At 38.7% G+C, this 21,019-nt stretch overlaps 1 protein-coding gene across 1 annotated transcript in view; it reads left to right on the top strand.

Moving 5' to 3' along the window:
* Positions 1-21,019, top strand: part of LOC309686645 (ras-related protein Rab-10-like) — a 38,539-nt gene that overhangs the window by 15,412 nt on the left and 2,108 nt on the right. The window contains exons 4-5 of the mRNA XM_082499384.1: positions 7,322-7,411; positions 13,291-13,392. Of these exons, the coding sequence (XP_082355510.1) occupies positions 7,322-7,411; positions 13,291-13,392 (192 nt within the window). The remainder of the gene's footprint in view (positions 1-7,321; positions 7,412-13,290; positions 13,393-21,019) is intronic.

The following is a 21,019-nucleotide window of genomic DNA, read 5'->3' as shown; positions in this document are numbered from 1 at the left end:
CACACTTGCACAAACCTGCTTTCTGTTTGTGACAGTTAAAAACTTTAATGTAAACATACTCAAGCTATTAGTATTTAGATTGTTTAATCTTAACCCCTGAAGGTACTTTGTTCATTTAAAATTTAAAAAAATGGAAAAATACACAATTTAAAACAATTTCTGCAAATGTAAATTGCATGATTAATTGTACCAATCTCAAAACTAGCAATTAGTGAGTGTTGTAATAGAGCTAGATAATAATACAAAATTTAATTCAGTCCTAGTGGGATATCAATTTCTGATGTGTCTTGGTGAAAATATATGGGGCCATTCATTGCAAAAGAAATGTTTTTAAGCAATAACTGTTAAAACACAGGGCATTTCATGAAAATGAATTACTTACTGGAAGTTGGTGACATTCCCTGCATTTGCTTTGGCCTGTGAATGCAAATGAGTGTTTAATTCCCCACAAATGCCCAGTATCAAAGTGACTGTTACTACAGCGCCCTTTAAAACATGCAAGCGTAGAAAAATTAAGTAAAATATAAAAAGGGAAACAGATACATGTTTCATTAAGCACCAGACTAATAGGTAATGTAAAGCTTGCACTTGAACCAAACAGGATTTTTGAGATAATTCACTTATTATATTACAGTCTCTTTTTAAATTCTTTGTACATGGAGATTCTAAACAGAAAGTTTTTTAAAAATCTGTTTAGTGTGCTAAGCCTTTTTTACAACAGTTGAAAATAACAATCTAAGCAATTTAGCATTCCTAAAAACTCCATTGATTTTATAAAAACTGGTCAGTCAGTGCTATTACAATCAGATTACCAGTAATGTTCTCATTGTATTTCAATTAGGGGTGGAATACAGCAACTTTCTTATTAAAAATGAATTATTGTTCAAGGAAGTTCAAGACACAAATATGCGGCCATATCTGTCTTGTTGTAAAATGTGTATTCAGAACTAGAGGAAACTAAGTAACGTGACTACTTAAAAAAGCTTGCTAGAATAATGTACTCAAGATTAATATCTTGGGACATTATTGGCAATTCCAGTACAGGTATATTGGATTTGTAATGCGCTCATTAGGAGCATGATAATTGCAGGAAAATTACTTGAGAACCTGAAACCATTCTTTATTTGTAGGATTACGGGTCATGTCCAATTTATTAAGGTGTTCCTCTTGTCTGCTGTTGTATGTAGCTGTTCTGAAAGGCTGATTCTGTTTGGCCTTTAAAAATTAAATAGAGATAACTGTGTACCAAACCCATTTGCAGAAAACAGTTCTTTCCAGGATGTTTTGAACAATATTCCAAGTAACTTATTGGCAAAAAGGTCCTCACAGTAGAGTAGTCAAATGCGCAAACAGGTGCCCAGGAAGATATGGAGATACTTAAAACTCGATTCAACAGGGCCTTGAGCCAGCAATGTGCCTTTGTGCCCAAGAGGGCCGATAGTATCCTGGAGTGCATTAAAAAGAATGTGGCCAGCAGGTCGAGGAAGATCATCCTTTCCCCACTACTCTGCCCTGGTGAGGCCACATTTGGAGTATGGTGTCCAGTTCTGGGCTCCTCAGTTCAAGAAACACAAGGAACTACTGGAGAGAACCCAGCGGAGGGCTACAAAGAGATCAAGGGAATGGAGCATGTCTATTATGAGGAAAGTTGAAAGACCTGGGTCTGGTTAGCCTGAAAAAGAGAACACTGAGAGGGGATCTCATCAATGCTTATAAATATCTAAAGGGTGGGTGTCCAGAGGATACGGCCAGACTCTGTTTAGTGGTGCCCAGTGACAGGACAAGGGGCAACAGGCACAAACTGGAACACAGGAAATTCCATCTCAACATGAGGAAAAACTTTACTTTGAGGGTGGCAGAGCACTGGAACAGGCTGCCTGGAGAGGTTGTGGAGTCTCCTTCTCTTTAGATATTCAAAACCTGCCTGTATGCATTCCTGTTCAACCTGCTCTAGCTGAACCTGCTTTGACAGGGAGGTTGGACTAGATGATTTCCAAAGGTCCCTTCCAACCCCTACCATTCTGTGATTGAGCAACCTGACCTGACTTTGAAGTTGGCCTGTCTTCAAGCAAGGAGTTAGACCAGGTGACTTCCAGAAGTCCTTGCCAACCTAAATCGCTCCATGATTCACGCATGGCATCTGGGTCTCCAAAAACTTGACATAGATGGTAGGTCTTAGTTTTATTTTAAATACATTGGACTGGTTTTCATTGTGCTAGTCTCCTGGTGTGGCCATGAAAGTGGCATTACTGGTTCCTAACAATTATCTCTATGCTGGAAATTCTCTGCTAGCACAGAATTTTCTGCATGGGGAAGACAAATTCCTTTTCTCATGCAGTAGGAAATCTTGGTGATGTAATTTAGTGTTCTTGGAATACATTAGCCTTCTATTTGTACTACCTGAAGAAGTGACCCCTTAACCAGGATATGAAATGTATGAGTGTGTTGGGTTACTGCCATTTTACATTGTGCCCTTTACTGGTTCTGTTCATTTGATGCATCTGAGAGTTGGGATACTGGGCTGTCTTTCAGTGTTTCTGTATCATACTTAAATAAAAGCAGCGCAGCAAACTGCTTCACAAATGTTAATTATATTGACTTCAAACTCTACTGAGTTTTTCTTCCTCAGATGGAAAAGCTTGATGTCAAAAGGATCAAATTGTTCCTGTTCATAGATGGGTTTGTTGTTATGGCTCTGATTAGAACTGAAAATTCTTTTTCTTGTCCCTTTACTGAGTTGGTTTACCTCTAATTGTAGTTTGGTTTCAGGATAAATTGGTTTATATCTAGTCGTGTCTAACGAATTCTATCATTTGTTTATTTCCTGAAGTCCTGGAAACTAGGCATTTGTAACTGAGGTCATAAGGTGTGGCACTTAGAAAAATATACGGAAAGAAACATGTATGGGAATCATAATGTGAACACTGCCCATGTGATGCTGTCAAAGAGTCTGTGAGGACAATGTATTCCTAACAAATTACTCTTCATTAATACAAAGGGTAAGTTTCTAGTGAGTAGGAAGAAGAAACTTCCCAGGTTTGTGGCCTTCCCCAGCTCTGCCTTCATCTTTCTGTATGACCATGTGTATCCTCTTCAGATCTGAAAAATTATATTAAAGTTACATTTATTCCTCAAATGCAAACTAATTAAGTATTACCATAGTGTATTTATCAGGTATGGCTTCTCGATTTCACTGTTTGGACCTACAAACAAACTTCTATTCCCTTTTCCAACTGTAATCAATGAGTATCAAAATTGTGCAGCCCTGCACAGCTGTGTCCTGGACATGTGGTAGAGGGGCACGTTGGTGATTCTGTAAGATCCGTCACTGGATAGATAGCTTTATACAACAAGGAGTCTGGATGAGCTGGTAATCACAATCAGTTTGCTGCAGAGGAGGTTGAGGCCAGCCATTCACTGTAGGTTCTGTGCTCACCATTTAAAAAGTGAAGGGATAGTGTCTTCCAATAACCTGTAAGTAAAAATATGACGTAGTTCTCTTTCAATAAAGGTGTGTGTGCTACTTCTGATACTCACATGAATTCACAGCACTTTGGTGAAATAGTTTCCCTGCAGAAAAAAAAGACCTAACATTTGAAAAAAGAAACACAAATTACATACAAAAGGGATGAGCAAGATATTTTCCCCTTTGCATTTTTGATTTCTATTTATAATCAAGCAGTGAGTTGTGTATTTACCTGGTTGGGTGCACAGGCTAGGCGCAAGTTGAGCAGTACGGTAATTAGTGAAGGGCATGGGTGGACGTATCCTATCAGAGCAGGCTGCTGGAGCGCACCATGGTACTACGGTGCGAGAGTCCAGTGTTCCTAGTCCCATCCGTGCCACCGCTGCTTTTGAGGTTCTGGTGCTTGCTCCCTCCTGTGGCCACCAGTCACAGCAGCCTCGCTCTCGCTGCTGCCAAGTCCAGCTGCCGGGGAATCCAGCAGGGAAAAAACCCTTTGGCCAAAATCTGATTACTCCAAGCTCTGCCAGATGCTTCAAAAACTTGGTCAGTCTCAATGCATCTCTCAGCTCCAGTTTTTTGAGAAGTATAGTGCTGATATTTCAGCAAAAAAAAAAAAAAGGCTGTTTTTCTCCAAGTTCAGATTATTTTTATTTTAAGTTTCGGTGAAATGTGAACTTTGAAATGTTAAAACCAGAAGAAAAAGTGAAGAGAGTGAACCAAAAATCTGGATGTATTTTTGAGGTACCAAAGCAAAACACTTTTTTTACTCCTCAAAAAAAATTTCTTTTTGCCCTGAGGAAATTGATGACATTTTTGATAGTATTTTTCCATGACATGGGAAAAAACGTTTCCTGACTCTATTAGCTTAGTCAGTGCTGACTTGCATAATAGCATCTTAACAACTGTAAAATAACTATCCTCTTTTTAGCTATAGATTTTGCATTTGTAGAGCTTATTCCTGAGCTATAAATAAGCGGATGAAAATACTGAGCTTTTGGAAGCACTGAAGAGCCATATTTTTGGCCAATTCAAATCAGTGTACCTCTGCAGTTTTTATGCCAACTGAGCACATGGTCAAACTTTTGCTTAGTCATACTGACTTCATTTTTTTAAGACTTCATCTACATAATCAGTTTTCAGAATTTAAAATGGCTGTCATTTTGGTGTATAGTCTTTAGTTTTCTAAAAGGAAGAAACTGCAAAATGCCATCTTTAAAGAAAGGCCTATTTTCAGTGCTTTGGTGGAGGAGCCAGTCAAAGTGAAAATACATTATTACATTATATTGATGTAGAAATAATAGTTATTTGCTGAAATAAATACTGAGTGATTGGTAATACTGATAAATACCTACTGAAAGGCCTGGTACCTCTAAACTCCTTGAAATTTTGTTATTGTTTGAAGCTATTTATAAAGAACATTGCTACTGCAAAAATTCTTGCTGTTTGTACAGAAATAAAGTTCCAGGGTTCATTCCATGGTTTTGTACATACAGCATACAGGTATTTCCCTTTGACCTTTTACTTCAGAGTAAAGTCAAATCTCACTCATAAAACCTTCAGCTACATACGGTGGTCTTCAAAAAAAAAAAAAGTTGAATATGTGATGAGATTAAATTGTCTATATTTACCCTATTTTAGGGTCTGATGTATGTGATTTTGTGTAGGCAAGCCATTGACCTTAATGAGTAAGGCTCCAATGCATTCTGAAACAGCCAACATTTTGGTCTGTTGATCCAGGGTAGATTGATTCATTATTTTAGGTCTGTACTTCGTATGCTTATGTTGATCTTACTTCACTTTAATTATACCTTATTTTGAAAATCAGCTGTGGGTATGAAATGAGATTATCTGACTCAAAAATGAGAGTGAATTTTACAAAATGAAATGTCACAGAGTGGTTAGAGTTGGAAGGGACCTTAAAGATCATCTAGGTCCAACCCCCCTTGCCATGGCCACGGACTCCTCCCACTAGACCAGGTTGCTCAAAGCCCCATCCAACCTGGCCTTGAACACTTCCAGGGATGCAGCATCCACAACTTCTATAGACAACCTGTTCCAGTGTCTCACCACCCGCACAGTAAAGAATTTCATCATAATATCTAATCTAAATCTGCCTCATCCAGAGCTGGATGCAATACTCTAGGTGGGGTCTCATAAGAACAGAGTAGAGGGTCAGGATCACATCCCTCAACCTGCTGGCCATGCTGCTTTTGATGCAGCCCAGGATGCAGTTGGCTTTCTGGGCTGCGGGTGCACATTGCCGGCTCATGTTGAGCTTCTCATCCACCAACACCCCCAAGTCCTTCTCCTCAGGGCTGCTCTTGATTTGTTCTCCGCCCAGTCTGTATTTGTGCTTGGGATTGCCCTGACCCACATGCAGGACCCCACGCTTGGCCTTGTTGAACTTCATAAGATTTGTATGGGCCCACCTCTCAAGCCTGTCCGGGTCCGTCTGGATGGCATCCTGTCCCTCCAGTGCATTGACAACTCCACACAGCTCGGTGTCATCAGCAAACTTGCTGAGGCTGTACTCAATCCCTCTGTCCGTGTCGCCAACAAAGATGTTAAACAGCACTGGTCCCAGTACTGACCCCTGAGGAATGCCACTTGTCACTGGAACATAGTGTTCCTTAATAATAAATTGGGCTTACTGCTGTGCTCTTCAAATGGAGCAACTTAGTTGTAGAAGTGCAAATAAATTGAAAACAATGATTCTCTCATCCTTTAATGAAGAGAGGTTTTTCTTTGCATTTCTCTGAAGGGAGCGATGTGTCCGTGTGCATGTGTGTGAGCTCCGGAGAAGAGGATTGTGCCTGATTTTGTCTTACAGCAAAGTTATAAAAATTAAAGACTTTGACAAAGATCTGAGATTTCATCAGCATCCTTGTAGAGAAATCTGCAGCCTGAGGCCAGGCTTTTTGAGTCATCAAAGAAGCTGTGTGAGCATTTACTTTCAGAATATAAGCTATGGGATCAGACCAAGTTAGGTTTAATTGTCTCTAGATTAAGACCCTTAGCTTCCTCCATTTAAGCACCAAAAGCAGTTTTAAATATTATGATTTTCACAACAAATGTCAGTTTTCAAATTCCACATGCTGTTGCAGAACTGTTCCCTTTCCTTGTCATTATTCCGGTCATGTATAGTTACAATGGCTTATCTTAAAATAACACTGATGTAAAGCATTTCACAGTCATCATGTATGTAACTGGATTAGTGGAATGAAGGATGTAGACAAGATCAAAAATCTAGATTTTTCTTCCTTTTGAAATCAACAAGGTTTTTTAATTTTAATTCATTAAAAATCTATTGCCTTCTTCTGAGTGTCTTGGAATAATCAAACTTTTATGTAGAGTTTGAACACTTTGAATGTAATTTTACTGTCTGTGTGCAAAAGTGAAGCAGAGAGGTGCTCTTTCAGGTGCAGCAAATTCCTTCCTTTTGACTTGTGAGTTCTGGATGTAGACCTGACTCATATGCTAATGCATGAACCCATTACTTAAGGGAGGGCAGTGTCTGTGAATTCAGGGCATTTCCAGTCACTTTAAAGTCTCAAGATGGAGCATTCATGAGAAGATGATGCCCATGCATCATATACTTTATAACTTATGAAAGGGGTTGGTAATTATGCCCTGCACTTGTACATGGCTGTTTTCTGTTCTTTGCAGTCTTGCTGTTTTCCTCCACATCCCAGTAACTGACGGAAAATATTTCCACATGTGAAAAGGTCAGGACAGAATTTAGCCTTTACTTTCAAAGAAATAAAGTGTTGAAGGTTAGTGTGAGCTAAAGGTGAAGGGCTTTTGCTGTTTGCTTTTTTTCTTACTTGACACTTATTAATGCTGGTTCTCTTTCAGAAAGCGGGTAATGAAGTGGACATAATATTGCTGGGCAACAAGTGTGATAAGGAGTCAGAACGTGTCGTTCCAAAACAGAGAGGAGAAAAGGTATCATGGGTTCTCTTGAGTATCTTGGTATGTGACTGTGAGCTGTTATACTGAAAATTATAAAAATCTCCTGAATTCCAAAAATTGCTCCAGAAGAACAGTTGTGGAGTTCTGAGGTGTTGGTTGGTTTTTTTTTTTTTAACATATGAGCATGAGTACAGTAACTCACTCCTAGGTGACCTCTTTAGAATACTGACTTTTATTTTAAAAGTTAAAATGTACTTTAAAAGTTCTAGGTGTTATGATAGAAATCCTATCTTTTTAATTTAAACTAAAAATATTTTAGAGTCTGCATTTTCAGAGTACTGTTTTAATGTGGAATATTAAAATATATGATTTTTCTGGTACCGCCCAGCAATGATTTTTTTCCTACAGCCTGACTATGAAGAACTATTCTGGCAACCTGTGCACAGTGATCTGCATTGTCTGTGAATAGCCCTAAATAACACTGGCCAGATAAATTTAGGGAATATCCAGCTCCTCTAGATCTAACTGTGTATGTGTTGTACAGTTGAGATTACAGTATAGTTTATACCTGCTGACCATGTGTAGGGGAAAAACTGGTGATAAGTGGGGAGTGCTGTTTTAAAGGTGATGGCAAATTCCTCTCACTGAGAACCAATGAGGAAATCCAGGAGCCATGCTATGGCAGAAGAAATTGTGATAATGACTTAAATGTCGCAGGAGAGCATGCCCTATATACCAGTAAATTTTGCAACTGCAAACTGCATGCATCTTTTGGCTGGAACTTGAAATGTGCCTTTATATTATGCTTCAGGCATGGTGAGTGAGGCGGGATGTCTTGTGTTTGAAGAGAACACTGATTATTTCTTGCCAATTATATAATCTCAGATTAGGGAACTTGAAAAAACAGCATCACTTTTTCAACAGCATTACAAATAGAAACACTTGAAAGTTCATTGTTCATATGGAAGACACTTGTTAATTACTATATCTGTACACAAGGAATAAGGTTGCTGAAAAATACATTTATACTCTCACTCAAAGAATGCACTGTTAGAAATCTAGAGAGTCACTGGATGCATGTGCACAAGAGGGCAGTAGTAGGGTTTTGCATATGGTATTAACTGTGACATTTTCTGACTTCTGTGTACTTAACCATGCAACCGAAATTTCTCTTACTGTAGTATTTTTTTCAAAAACAAATCATTACCTCCTCACCAATGAGTCTGCTTTCCAGATTACTCCTGTGTTTTGAGGCCAGGCAACTCTTCAGTTATACTAGTTCTTCTTTTAATGTGATTTTCATGTGCTAAAGAATCTGACTGCGCCAGCTGGAAAAAGGTTCCATTAGCATAGAGAGAGCTAATATTATCCTCTCACTCCAAAGAAGAAAATACCCTTATTGAGGGGAAATAGTTTGATAGTAACTCTGCCACATAATAATTCATACTTACCTATTTCGTATTACCCTGTGAGTATGAGCTGTAAGTGTTGTTCTGTTCAGAGTCTTACAGAGAAGACCCCTAGATTCCCTGGGAATCTTACCATGTATGTTGGCATTTCTGTAACAGTCTGGCATAACTGAGTGGCCATCATATGCCACTTTATGGACTAATTTAATGGTATTTTTCTTTTTTTAATTATATTATTTTGATCATTCAGAAATTGATATATTTAATTTTAACACTACTAACTATTTTCTTGTATTAATAGCTTTTTATTCACTTTGAGAAAAGTTTGAACTCAACTTTCTTGGGCTCCTCCATTCTCCTTCCCCAACCCCCCTGCCCCACCCCAATAATATTATCTCTTTTTCTGAAAAGTAAGTAAAGATGCTGAAGGTTATATGACTTGGTAGAGTGTGGCTGGTTTTCTCCTATCAAATCTTTTTTAACAGAAAGAGCCAGCTAAAATAGTCTTCCTTGTTTTTGCTTTTGCTGTCATCATGTGCCTGACTTCAAAGCTGATTTTACAGGTACAATACAAATGAAATAAAAATCTGCACAGTTCTAGGAATATTTTAGACACATCTCTCAGATTTGACACTAAGAAATCATAGCAGCACTTTGCTAGGAAATACTATTTTTTGAGTTAAAACAAATGAAAAATTGGAATAAAATTTCACCTTGAAAGCGATATTGGCATTACTTATTTTGTTATTGTAAGTAAGATATGAGCTCATTTCACTCAAGATCTCCAAACTGTTCTCAAGGATAATATAAAATAACATCTCCCAGTAGCATCATTCCCATAGGTTTGTAAATGTATTTAGGTATTTTATTTATGAATCTATTGAAGATGCTCCCAAAAGCAAAAAAAAAAAGTAATTCTTTGAATGTGCCTTTCCAGTTTCTTTATGAGAGGTAGTAGCCAAAGCTGTGTTCATACTTGCAACTGCTTTAACACTGGACTGCTGTTTTTTTTCCCATCTAGCTACATTTTTAGAGCACTTGCTTGCCCCAACACTTATCAGTATGCAAGGTGAATTGGAGTAATGCATATATTAATCTTCTTTGACCAATGTTGTGCACATACAGAGAAAATGGGAGTGCAGTAATAGGTGTAGTAGGTAATGTAGTAACATGATATGGAGAACGCTGAAGTACTTAAGGTTTTAAAATCTTATTTTATTTTTCTTTTGCATTGGTCTTCACAGATGGAGCTTGCTCCCAGACCTCTGCATGTACTGGCATGGTTTGGGAAGGCGCAGGTCAGCCAGCACTGGGAAAGCATTGGCTTAGAAGCTGCTTAGGAAAGTTAGATGCATCCATAGCCATGATGAATTTCACCCAATTGTGCTGAAAGAGCTGGTCAATGTGATTGAGGCCACTGTCAGTGAACTCTGAAAAATCACGGTAGTTGGGAGTGATCCCTCTTGACTAGAAAGAGGTCAGCATGACACCTATCATTAAAAAAGGCAAGGAGGAGGGTTCAGGAAACTGTAGTCAGTCAGTGGGAGGATCATGGAGCATGTTGTCATCAAATCCTTTTCCAAGGACATAAAGGACACAACAATAATCTGGAATAGTCGACAAGGGGCCTCACCATCCTGGTTGCCTTCTGTGATGCCAGAAAATTACTGTGTGGACAAGGGAATAGAGGTGGTTGTGATATATCTTGAATTTAGTAAGGCTTTTGTCACCCTCTTCCATGGCATCCTCACTTGGAAGCTAGGAAATGTGGTCTGGACAAGTGGAGTGAAAATTGCCTGGACGACCAGAGGCAAAGGGTAGCGATGGAAGGCTGTGTGTCTGATTGGTAGCTTGTAATAAGCGGAGTACATCAGGGGCGTGTAGTGGGTCTCATGTTGTTCCACATCTTCATCAGTGATCTGGCTGATGATACAAGGAAATTTCATGTAACATGAGGTTAAGGGGTGTGACTAGTGCACCAAATGGGAGAACACCTATTCTGTGGGACCTTGATAAACTTGAGAACTGAGCCAACAGAAACATCATGAAATTCATTAAGAAATGCAAAGATTTACACCTGGGGTGGAATAATCTCAGGCATGAGTCACTGCCCTGCTGCAAAGGACTGGTGGGTTACAATGAGCACCAGCTTAAATATAAGTCAACAGTGTTCTCTCATTGCTTAAAAGCATGCTGGGCTACGTTAGGATAGTGGATGGCAGATCTGGGGAGATTATTACCCCCTTACTTAGTGCTGGCAAGGCCCCATGTAATATTGTGTTCAGCTTTGGCTCCCCCATTTCAAGAAGGGTTTTGAGAAACTGCAGAGGATCCAGCAGACAGCTACAAAGATGACTGGGGTCTAGTACCAGTAATCCACGAGGAGAACTGAGGGACCTGGGTAAAGAGGAGGCTAAGGAGCAGTTAGTGTTCTACAGCAATTGAAGTGAAAATAGAGGAATGACAGAAATAGGCTCTTCTCAGTAGAGGCAGACAATAAAGCAAGGTGCAGCAGACACAAGTCCTGGCTCAGGAGGTTCAGGTTGCAGATAAGGAAAACCAATTGCAATAGAAAGGGTGATGGAGGAGGGTCCCATAAAGGTCATAGAATCTCCATCGCTGGCGGATTTCAAGACTCAGGTAGGCAAAGCCATGGCTGACCCTGCATCATACGGGCAGTAGTTCCGTTTCACGCGTGGTTATATTTCCAACTTATTTCTGCAATTCCATGATTAAAATGGTTTGCGTTCATCAGTGTTTGTACATAGGTGGCCATTAGGAATCTGTTGTATGACACAAGAAAGAAAAAGGAATATTTAATAATAGATTCTGTGTACTTTATAAGCTGCAAACCAGCCTTCTCCACTTTATTAGCCCAGCGTTTTTTATTGCCTGTATTTTTCTTTATGAAGCATTATGTGTCATTGCTTTGCATTGACACTTGCAAATAGTCAAATGATCTTAACTTTCTGTAACAAGGTGCTGCCATACTGAAAACAGTTCATAGCAGTCAGCTGGAGTTTTAGAATCCCTTGTGAAGCAGTCTGTCTTAAGAAACAGTCCAGATCTCATGTTTATTTTCAAAATTACATTTTTTTATAGCATTTCGGAAAAGAAACCATTTTGCTTACCTTTTTTTCTACCTTAATATAATCTCTATTATATTTTGACTAAAACTTTGAAGTCCAATTCTTGTACTGTCATGCCTGATTTTGGAATTTTTGTAAAGCATTGATTTGTTACTTATAGAGCTTATTGAAAGACATGACAGAACAAGAGGGAATGGCTTCAAGCTCCAACAGGGTAGGTTTAGACTGAACATTAGGAAAGAATTTTTCACAGAAAGGGTGGTCAGGCATTGGAATAGACTGCCCAGGGAGGTGGTTGAGTCACCATCCCTGGATGTGTTTAAGAGACGTTTAGATGTGGTGTTGGGGGATATGGTGTAGGGGAGAACTTTGTAGAGTAGGGTAGATGTTTGGACTCGATGATCCCAAGGGTCTCATCCAACCTAGACAGTTCTATGATACATAACTTACAACATTAATCTTTGTATCCTAATGGAGAGCCTTCCAAATAAATCATTAAGTGGTCAGTAATTGTAGGATTTTCTATATGTTATAAGCAGTAGGGTATTTTCTTTGCCTGGGATCATCTTCTCCAGATGTGTACCGAGAAGGGATTGATTGCAAAGGGAATAAATAGACTCTGCCACTGTGTTTTTCTGGCAGATACTATTCCCACCTGGCACCCTCCCTCGGAAGGCAACAATGCAAGTTTCTTTTTCTCCATGTATTTAACTGTATAAATTAGAAAAATTTTAGGACCTTAAAAAGCTATGAATTTTTTTGTTTTTTTTTTTTCCCTCATGCCATCATATCTCAAAGCTGTCTGTAAGGGAAATACACTGGAAATGAGAGAACATGAGTAAATTCAATAAAATAACCAATGTAAAGTCTATGCTGCCCTTTTCTTCTAAGTATTTTTTCTCTATGCCTATTACCATAATACATTTTCACATACATATCTGTTCTTTGCTTGCCCATTATCTCTGTGTTTCTCTCTCTCTGATAAAAAGGAGCATCTCTTTTTATATTTCATTATGCCTCTTTTTCTGGAGGTTTTGTCACGTTTTAATCTATACCTTTCTGCAGGCACTCCATTAGTTTCCTCTAAATAATTGCCTAGGAGACAGTTCATTTTCCAAATAAATCAAAACATTGAGAACAGACCCACTAGAGTTTATTCTTCTTATTTACAAGTAAAGATAGGTTAAAAACACTGTTTTGAAAATGTAAAAATTTAAGAAGAATGTTTTAAGAGTTACCTGAAATTTATAAACTAAGGATGAATACAGAGTACTGCGCTGACATTTACTTAATCAGTGTTTGTATAGTGTGTTAGAAGCTGTCAGAACATCTCCATATCTCTTGCTATTAGTATTAGGAAGTGTTTTTTTTTTCCTAAAGACTGTTCATCCCATTGCCTATATTTGTTTTTCAGCTTGCTTGGGAACATGGAATACCCTTTTTTGAAACCAGTGCTAAAGATAACGTGAACATTGAGGATGCATTCTCAATCTTGACTAAGGAAATACTGGAGAAGGTAGGCTCCTTTTCTGAGTAGAAAGAAAATGGGAGATTTTTCTTGACAGACTGGGTAAACAAAGTTGTAAATACAGCAGAGGCAAAGCACAGCCTATGTTCTGCATTACGGAGTTAATATTTTAGGGGGATCCTGTAGATGTAGACATACAGAGGAGGAATGTGGAGGAGAAGAATTGTGAGACAACAACAGAAGAGGGGAGCAGGTAAAGTACAGTTCAGAGAGAGGGTGAAAATTCAGGAAAACTGCATTTGTGGCTTTCCTTACCATGTTTTTCTTCAAGGGAGAGGTTAACTACTCTAGAGTAGTTCCAATTCTGTGCCAGGTAGATTCCTTTTTCCTGTAGGTTTCCGCAGAATATGCACACTCTGAAGATGCTGCATGCTGACAGAATGAGTGGACCTTTTATGTTCAGCAATCAGATGTTTTATCCAAAATTCACAGCTGTTTATTTGGATGATTTACGCTAGTGCTTTTGAAGCTAACAGGACCTAAAGATTTGAGTTAATTAGTGGTAGAATCAATATTGTAGCTGTCAGAATCAGCATCTCTAACGACCTAGAGTGTGTTGGCTTAAAGGTCCCTACTCCTCAGAGTTGCAATACTTTTGTAGGACTGAATTATTGTTAATTAGCTCTGAAATGTTTTGCATCGCAATTTATTTTTAGACAGTAGAATATTATTTTAGACGTTAATGGATGTTCTTCATGCAACGCATTATCATTGCCATTCATCACCAATATTAGTTATACAAAACTAGCCTTCCATTCCGAATACTCTTGAAGTCATAATAAAGATAAATGAGCAAAATTACTGACAAAGTCACAAGTTGCAGTGTTTTGATTAAGTAGCCATAGGGGATGGTCAGAATAATAGCTCAGGCTTGGACTGCTTCTAAATCAAGGTCCTGTCATATTACACAATAACAAAAGTTGGTTATTTTGGGGGAGAAAAAAAAAGCAAAAAAAAAGCTTTTGATTCCTTTAGCATGAAAATGAAGCTCAACAACTCAACAGTCAAATATAATTTAGAACAGGAGGATAATGGCTGGTCCTTGAATAGTTGGCAAAAAGTCTCAAATAAGATAACTGATTTTCCTGTAAATGAAAAAGGCATTGGCTACTGTAAATAGAAAATGTATTTGTTAGTATGAAGCATGAAAACTATAAAACAATAGCTATGATCATAACTGCTACAAAGACAAACGTGTGAAGTGAGCATTTCTGCACAGTGCATTTGGGTAAAATCTGAGATAATTCTCTACTGCGTGCAGAAATGATGTTTGGAGTTTCTCACTTTCAGATTGCCTGCACTTATTTTACTTTAAGTGGAACTTTAGTATTCCTGCTTATCTTCATGAAAATTCATGGGTTTTGTCATGTGGACATGCAAACAAATTCGGACCACGTTGAAAATGCTATACCACTGCATGGCTTTAATTAGAACTGCTTGAGAATACAGTTGTACACTCCACATCCATGTATATGTGTTTGGAAAGTACGTCCATGAGAATTTTTCAAGTTTGTCTGTAGTAACATTTCACCTTATCTAGAAATGTTTTCAATCCCTGATGGGGCATCACGTGCCATTATTTTGGTGTATAATTTGCCATTTTTAGTGAAATGCATTTGTTGATCTAAACAAGCACTCCCTTAGCCCAAGTGGTTTTGCCACTTGCCTGATAAGAAAGAGTTCCTAGTAAAAAAAAAATAAATTACCATACAGTTTCACCATGGTTTTCAGGTTCGACAAAATAATTTGCTTGTTCATAAAACTGTGAAATCTGAATGTAGTACTGTAATTTTAACTCCCTCTAACTGATGAAATTTTGGAGAAGGGAAATGCAGTAGGAAGTGTGACTAGTAGCTATGAAAAATGACATGGTAGATGCCAGTCTGAGATCACTTCAGTCATGCATCCATTCTGTAGTGGTAAAATGTGTACTTGCTGATGGTAAAAAGGAGATGCAGCTTTGCACGAGTGTTTTGGCCCAAGACATCTATGTCTGATGTAGCAGGATATAGGGCCTCGCTTACTTCTGCAATGGGACCACTTGTGCCACGCTGATGAGATGCTTCAGTGGAAGCATGCCATTGCTTTACTGGTCCCGTAGAGGAAACTTGTCTTAAGGAACTTCCTAGGAAGGTGTATTATAGCCATGCATTTCGGAAGTATGTGGAGGTCATTCAGAAGACAGATAGATAGGCAGGGCAGGCTAGCAGGCAGTAGACTGTTTTCAGATGCGTTGCAGTAGGTTGTATTAATCTGAGGGAATCTAGGATATTTTATGTATGCTTTTGTTTGCCATTTACTATGGGCATTTCTTTTCTAACTCTACAGAAAACACTCCTGTACATGGGGAAGATCAATGTCTGGAGTTACAGAGCTCATACAAAAGTAATGAGCTTCTTGAGTCTCTTGAAATTTGGAGCAAGTTGTGGTTCAGTGGAGGATTGGGAAAAAAATCTCAACATTAAAATGTGTCAGGCAGAAAAAAAAAGGAGCAAGTTTATGTTATTATTTTGTTCTGCATTTTCCTATCTCTTCTTTTGTGGTTTTACTTGTAGTGGGCTTAAGGGAGAGAGAAGACTGCTGTATCCCAGCAATTCAGATAACTAAAGAGCTGCTTGACCTTTCAGATATTTATCATCTCAGCCATTCTATGCTGGCTCTCAATCCTACAGCTGTAATTTACGTGTGTAGTCTCATTAAAACAATCAGATATATTTGACAGCTTACATTGGTGACAGCTTACATTGGTAATAGCTAAGGAGTCATGCTGTATTTTTGAGAACTCACAATTTTCAAACAGTTAATAATCATAGAATCATAGAATGGTTTAGGTTGGAAAGGACCTTGAAGATCATTGAGTTCCAACCCCCCTGCCATAGGCAGGGACACCTCCCACTACACCAGGTTGCCCAAGGCCACCTCCAGCCTGGCCTTGAACACCTCCAGGGATGGGGCCTCAACAACCTCTCTGGGCAACCTGTTCCAGTGTCTTACCACGCCCAAAATGAAAAACTTCTTCCTAATGTTCAATCTGAACCTGTCCTCTTCCAGTTTAAAGCCATTCCCCCTCGTCCTGTCACTACATGCCCTAGTAAAAAGTCCTTCCCCACCTGGTAATAGTTGATTTGATTGTATTCTAAAGGCTGCAGTGGAATGAATGTTAATGACACAGCTTATTCCACAGGTTTGCTTAGACATGTTGACAAATAACAACAGTATTTTATTTATTCACAGTTCTTACGAGTCTCAGATATGCCTAAACCTGTTCATTAATAGATGGCAGCTGTTCTTTAACAATGCTTCTGGTTGCTGGTGAAGTATTTGTACTTGTGACTCAGTCCTCAAAAAACAACCAAAACCAAAAAAAAATACCACCCAGAATACAGTTAGCATTTGCACTTTTGTGATGTTTGGTTTCATGGCTGACAAACAGTACTCTTCTCAACTAGCTTTAAAAAAAAATAATACAAGCCTTTGTATTTCTCTTTGTGGGTGTGGTGGTTGGTATTTTTCTAAACTAGGAGCAGAATGAGGGAAACTGTATTCAACAAAAGGAAAAAACAAAAGTTTTTTCACTTTTCTGAAGACTACAATAAAACTAACCAAAACTTATGTTGTGTCTACCTCCCAGGAGTGACTACTGAGATTATTTTAATATAATGTTAAATAAACATGTATCTGCTGAGCAGAGAATAGTCAAAATCCATTTAAGAACTTTCCCTGTGCTGTTGAGAGTAACAGTTAATGTTTAACAGCTGGATGTCATTTGAAATGAACATTCAGAAGTAGCAGGCATGAATTCTGTCCTTCCTTGATCTTTTTACCTTCCTATCCTTTGGCAACAAGATTTTTGAGATTACACTGTATGTCCAATTCTTTGGTTCCTAAAGTATCTTTGGAACTTGGTAGCTGATTTTAAACAAATTTGACAGGTCAAACTAAAAGATAATAAAGCTCCCAATGAGTTCATTCAAAATAAGGTGCTGGGTGGAGGAGAGGCGGAGTACTCTGCAGAAGGAAAGTCTCCAGCATTAGTTCATACGGTATTACACAGAGAGACTGAAAAATGCTTTGACCAGCCACTCCAACTGGAGCTTTCATTGTGGATATCCAGTTTAATTCACTGCAAGGCCCAAATCCATAGGAAATAAGATTCTGTTACTGCCAAGGTTCGTGGAATTGTTAGTTTGTCCAAAAGATCCCTGTCTCCAGCAGTGCACATTCAGTGTTTATTATCCTCAATCATGCATGGAGCCACAGGCTTTATTTGCCCTTTATTTATCTTGTACTGACCACAGAATATTAATTTATCTGTGAGGTTTTTCATAATGCTTGGAATGCTGTATTTTAGATCTATTTTAGATTTTTATCTTCATAACCTTCTAAGTAACATTAGGTAGTATATTCAGCATTGCACACATGGGAACCAAGGTACAGAGATTAAAACAAAGAGGATAAATGGTACCAAATCAGTGCTGGTGCAATGTAGGGCATAATTTTACTACACTATCTTGTTTAATTAAAAAAAGTCTGTTCTGGACATTGAATGAGCCAGATATTCTTCTGGAAACAGTAGCATATAATTAAGACATGTAAATCAAAAATTAATCATAACGTTTGAATGTCGGGGATGAGATTCATCTTAGTGTGCAGTCTTAGCCAGCTAAAATTTACAGGACTGGTCTGGTTTGGTTGGAGTCATCTCTATTCAATGAAAAGAGATGCATCTTTTTAGGATAAAATTGTGTTCTGGAGATGCCTTTTTCTGTTGATTGCAGAGGACTCCAAATCTCAGCCTATACGGTTTCATATCATTAAAATTAAATAAATTTAACTCCAGGAGACCAAAGGAACGTTACACACTTGACTGAGTTCTGGCATTTGATGCTTCCGCAAGATCTTGACTTTGACATTAGATTGCTCTCTTAAATAGGGTTTTTGAGGGGCAACTGTATTAATCCTTAGCTAGACAATCTGTAGGGTTGAGGAACCTTAGAGTAGCAGCACAGCTGTCTTCTCAAGTTTTTCAAATAACTACAGTACATTGTTATAGTCTACATGGTATTAACAGAAGAGGGAGATAGAGACCCACACTTTGCCAGTGGGATAGATGGTTTAGATATTGTGGAATAGCAGGCTTTGGGAGCAAGGACTTCATCCCCATTTCTTGAGGAAGGTGTTCTGCAGCAGTTAGATCCTGCTGTGCCTGGCCCCCTCCCTGCTCCCCTTGTGGTCGCCTTCCCTGCTAATATATCCCTAGCTCTTGCTTGATACGGCTTGTGTCCTGTCCCACTCATCCCTGTTGTGAGAGGACTGTCTTGCATTTTGAACAAGTAATTTGAATTACGGAATAAAGGGAAAATACACGTCAAGAAAATGGCAGGATTGATCTTAATAACCGAGCTCTCTCCACTGACAGTTCAGGCACAGAAACATGAACTTGGTTGCATAAAGTTGTCTGCCATGCTCTGCCAGTCTTTGTCAACTATCACTGTTAAATATAAACAAAATCATTTCAGTGTATGATCATTTTGTCATTAGAGAGAATATAAATCCCCAGAATTTAAAGAAGTTATAAATAATGGTAATGTCAGTTACGGTCCCTTCTGCTTGTTTCTCTAAAGCTGTTAGTTTCCCCGGAAGCACTCCAGGTCTGTCTTTGCCTGGGGATATCGAAATGGGTAGAGTAAAATGCTGTCATTCTTCCAAACCCATAGTGAACCCCATCTCCAAAATAACTGAGACAGTATTAAAATACCAAGAACTGATGCTGGAGTAGGTGAGTCCAACTTGGTATGCCACTGCTCATCTGAGCAGTTTTTCAGCAAGGAACAGGCAGCTGATCTTAATGAAGATTTATAATTTACTCCATTAGAAGCCTTTCAAAGAGTTTGTCTTACTTTTTAGTATTTCCAGCTTAGCTTTCTTTTCCTGATTTAAAAGCCAAAAACATTAGGATCTCAGCCATCTCCATCACAATTCCTGTGTCTAGAAGTTCTATTGCACACCAGTGATACAAACTCTGCCTAGAGCAGGGGAGGAGAGACAGCTGGGAGGGGATACAGCAGGGAACTTGAAACTGGCTTGAACAGATGCCTGCCTGTTAGGTGAGACGTTTCTGCTGTGCTATTTAACAGGAAAAACTAGTATTTGATAGCAGGAAGTTTCAATGTCTTACTAAAATCACTGCAGGGTAGAGCAGTATCTGCATCTGTGGCGGTATTTTCAAAACCCCACTTTGCCTATGATGCCGAAGCAGAAACTCGAGCTCCGTGGTACCACTTTGGTTCTTTTCACCTTTTCACAGTTTTCTGCTGTTTGTTGGCTGGCTTGTTAGGGAGTCAGTTCCAGCAGGCTGAGCTGAAATGTGAGCTGGAAGTGTTCTGTGTTCAGGAAGCCCTGAAGAAGGAATGCTGCCTGCTTTGTTCTCACAGGTGGGAGAGATTTGCATACCTCCCTGCTGTAGTTTCAGGAGGGGAGGGCGCCCAACCTCTTCCAAGGCTGGGCTGAAGTTGAGCACTTCGTGGGATTGCCCGATTGTTGCTTTAGCACTTTATGCAGGGCTTGTTGTATCTCCTCAGGTTATGAATGTGCACTTTTTAAATGGGTGTAGAGCACATTTGCTTAAATGAATTCCAGGCCCTTATTTGTTTGATGAAGATCCTGTATGGAATAGTCTTATCAAACTGAAGTGGTTCTTAAAGTGGTCAACTTTTAAATGGCTTTTAAAACAAACTATTACCTCTTCTTTATTTGGGAAGGGGTGGTTCTTGTTTTTCTGTCTTGGCTAATTTGTTGATGGACTACTATCAGATAATGATTTTACAGATTATAGGAACCATTTCATTGTCAAATAGGTTTCAGCATTCTTAATCACTTGTAGTACTAACGATCCTTGATGTACTTATACATGAACAGCTTACTCGACACCTGAAAGTATTATTAAATAGTAAATTATTTGCAAATAAGCATCTTAAGTGTTTAAGGAACATGCAAGTTTCTCCCCTCTAACCAAAAGCATGAAGTTAGATAGAACCTGCAACACTTTCAAATTACCTGTTTCCTCTAAAGTTAAGGAAGTGAAACCTGAATTCTGAAATTGTTGAAACAGGGATTTTTCTAGAACTCTTTTACTACTTAAACTGAATATTTTTCTTCTGAAGAAAAAGCAGAGGTGGGTAAAATAAAACCTGCTTAGCTTATGTCCACAATAATCAATGCTCAGTGTTATTTCTTGGTCTCAATAGAGTGAATTTCAATTTCGTATTGTACCATAATCTTCCAAAGCTTCCCCCTACCGAATCTTATCTCTAAACCAGAGTGATGTCTTGTTCCGTGAGATTACAAGGTTATGGTTGCGTCCTTTTGAGTCTGCTTTGCTCCCTCTTTTAAAAGAGGTCTTCATACTTTACATTTACTGTTTACGCTTGAAGACTATCAAATACTGTCTCCACCTAGCACAAATCATAATGGCTAATGCTTGTACTCAAGCACCTTACACAGCTGTGTAAAAGATTTAAAAAAATCAGAAGTTACGAACTGCCTGTTGGAATTTGTACGAACTCTCAAGGGTAATAAAAATGTTATGTCTGTTGGGTCTTGTCACTCCAACAAA

Source organism: Vanellus vanellus (assembly GCF_965231255.1).
Source record: "Vanellus vanellus genome assembly, chromosome: 2".
Classification (NCBI taxonomy): domain Eukaryota; kingdom Metazoa; phylum Chordata; class Aves; order Charadriiformes; family Charadriidae; genus Vanellus; species Vanellus vanellus.
Note: the sequence above shows the minus strand (reverse complement) of the source record. Positions and strands in the feature narration are given on the sequence as shown.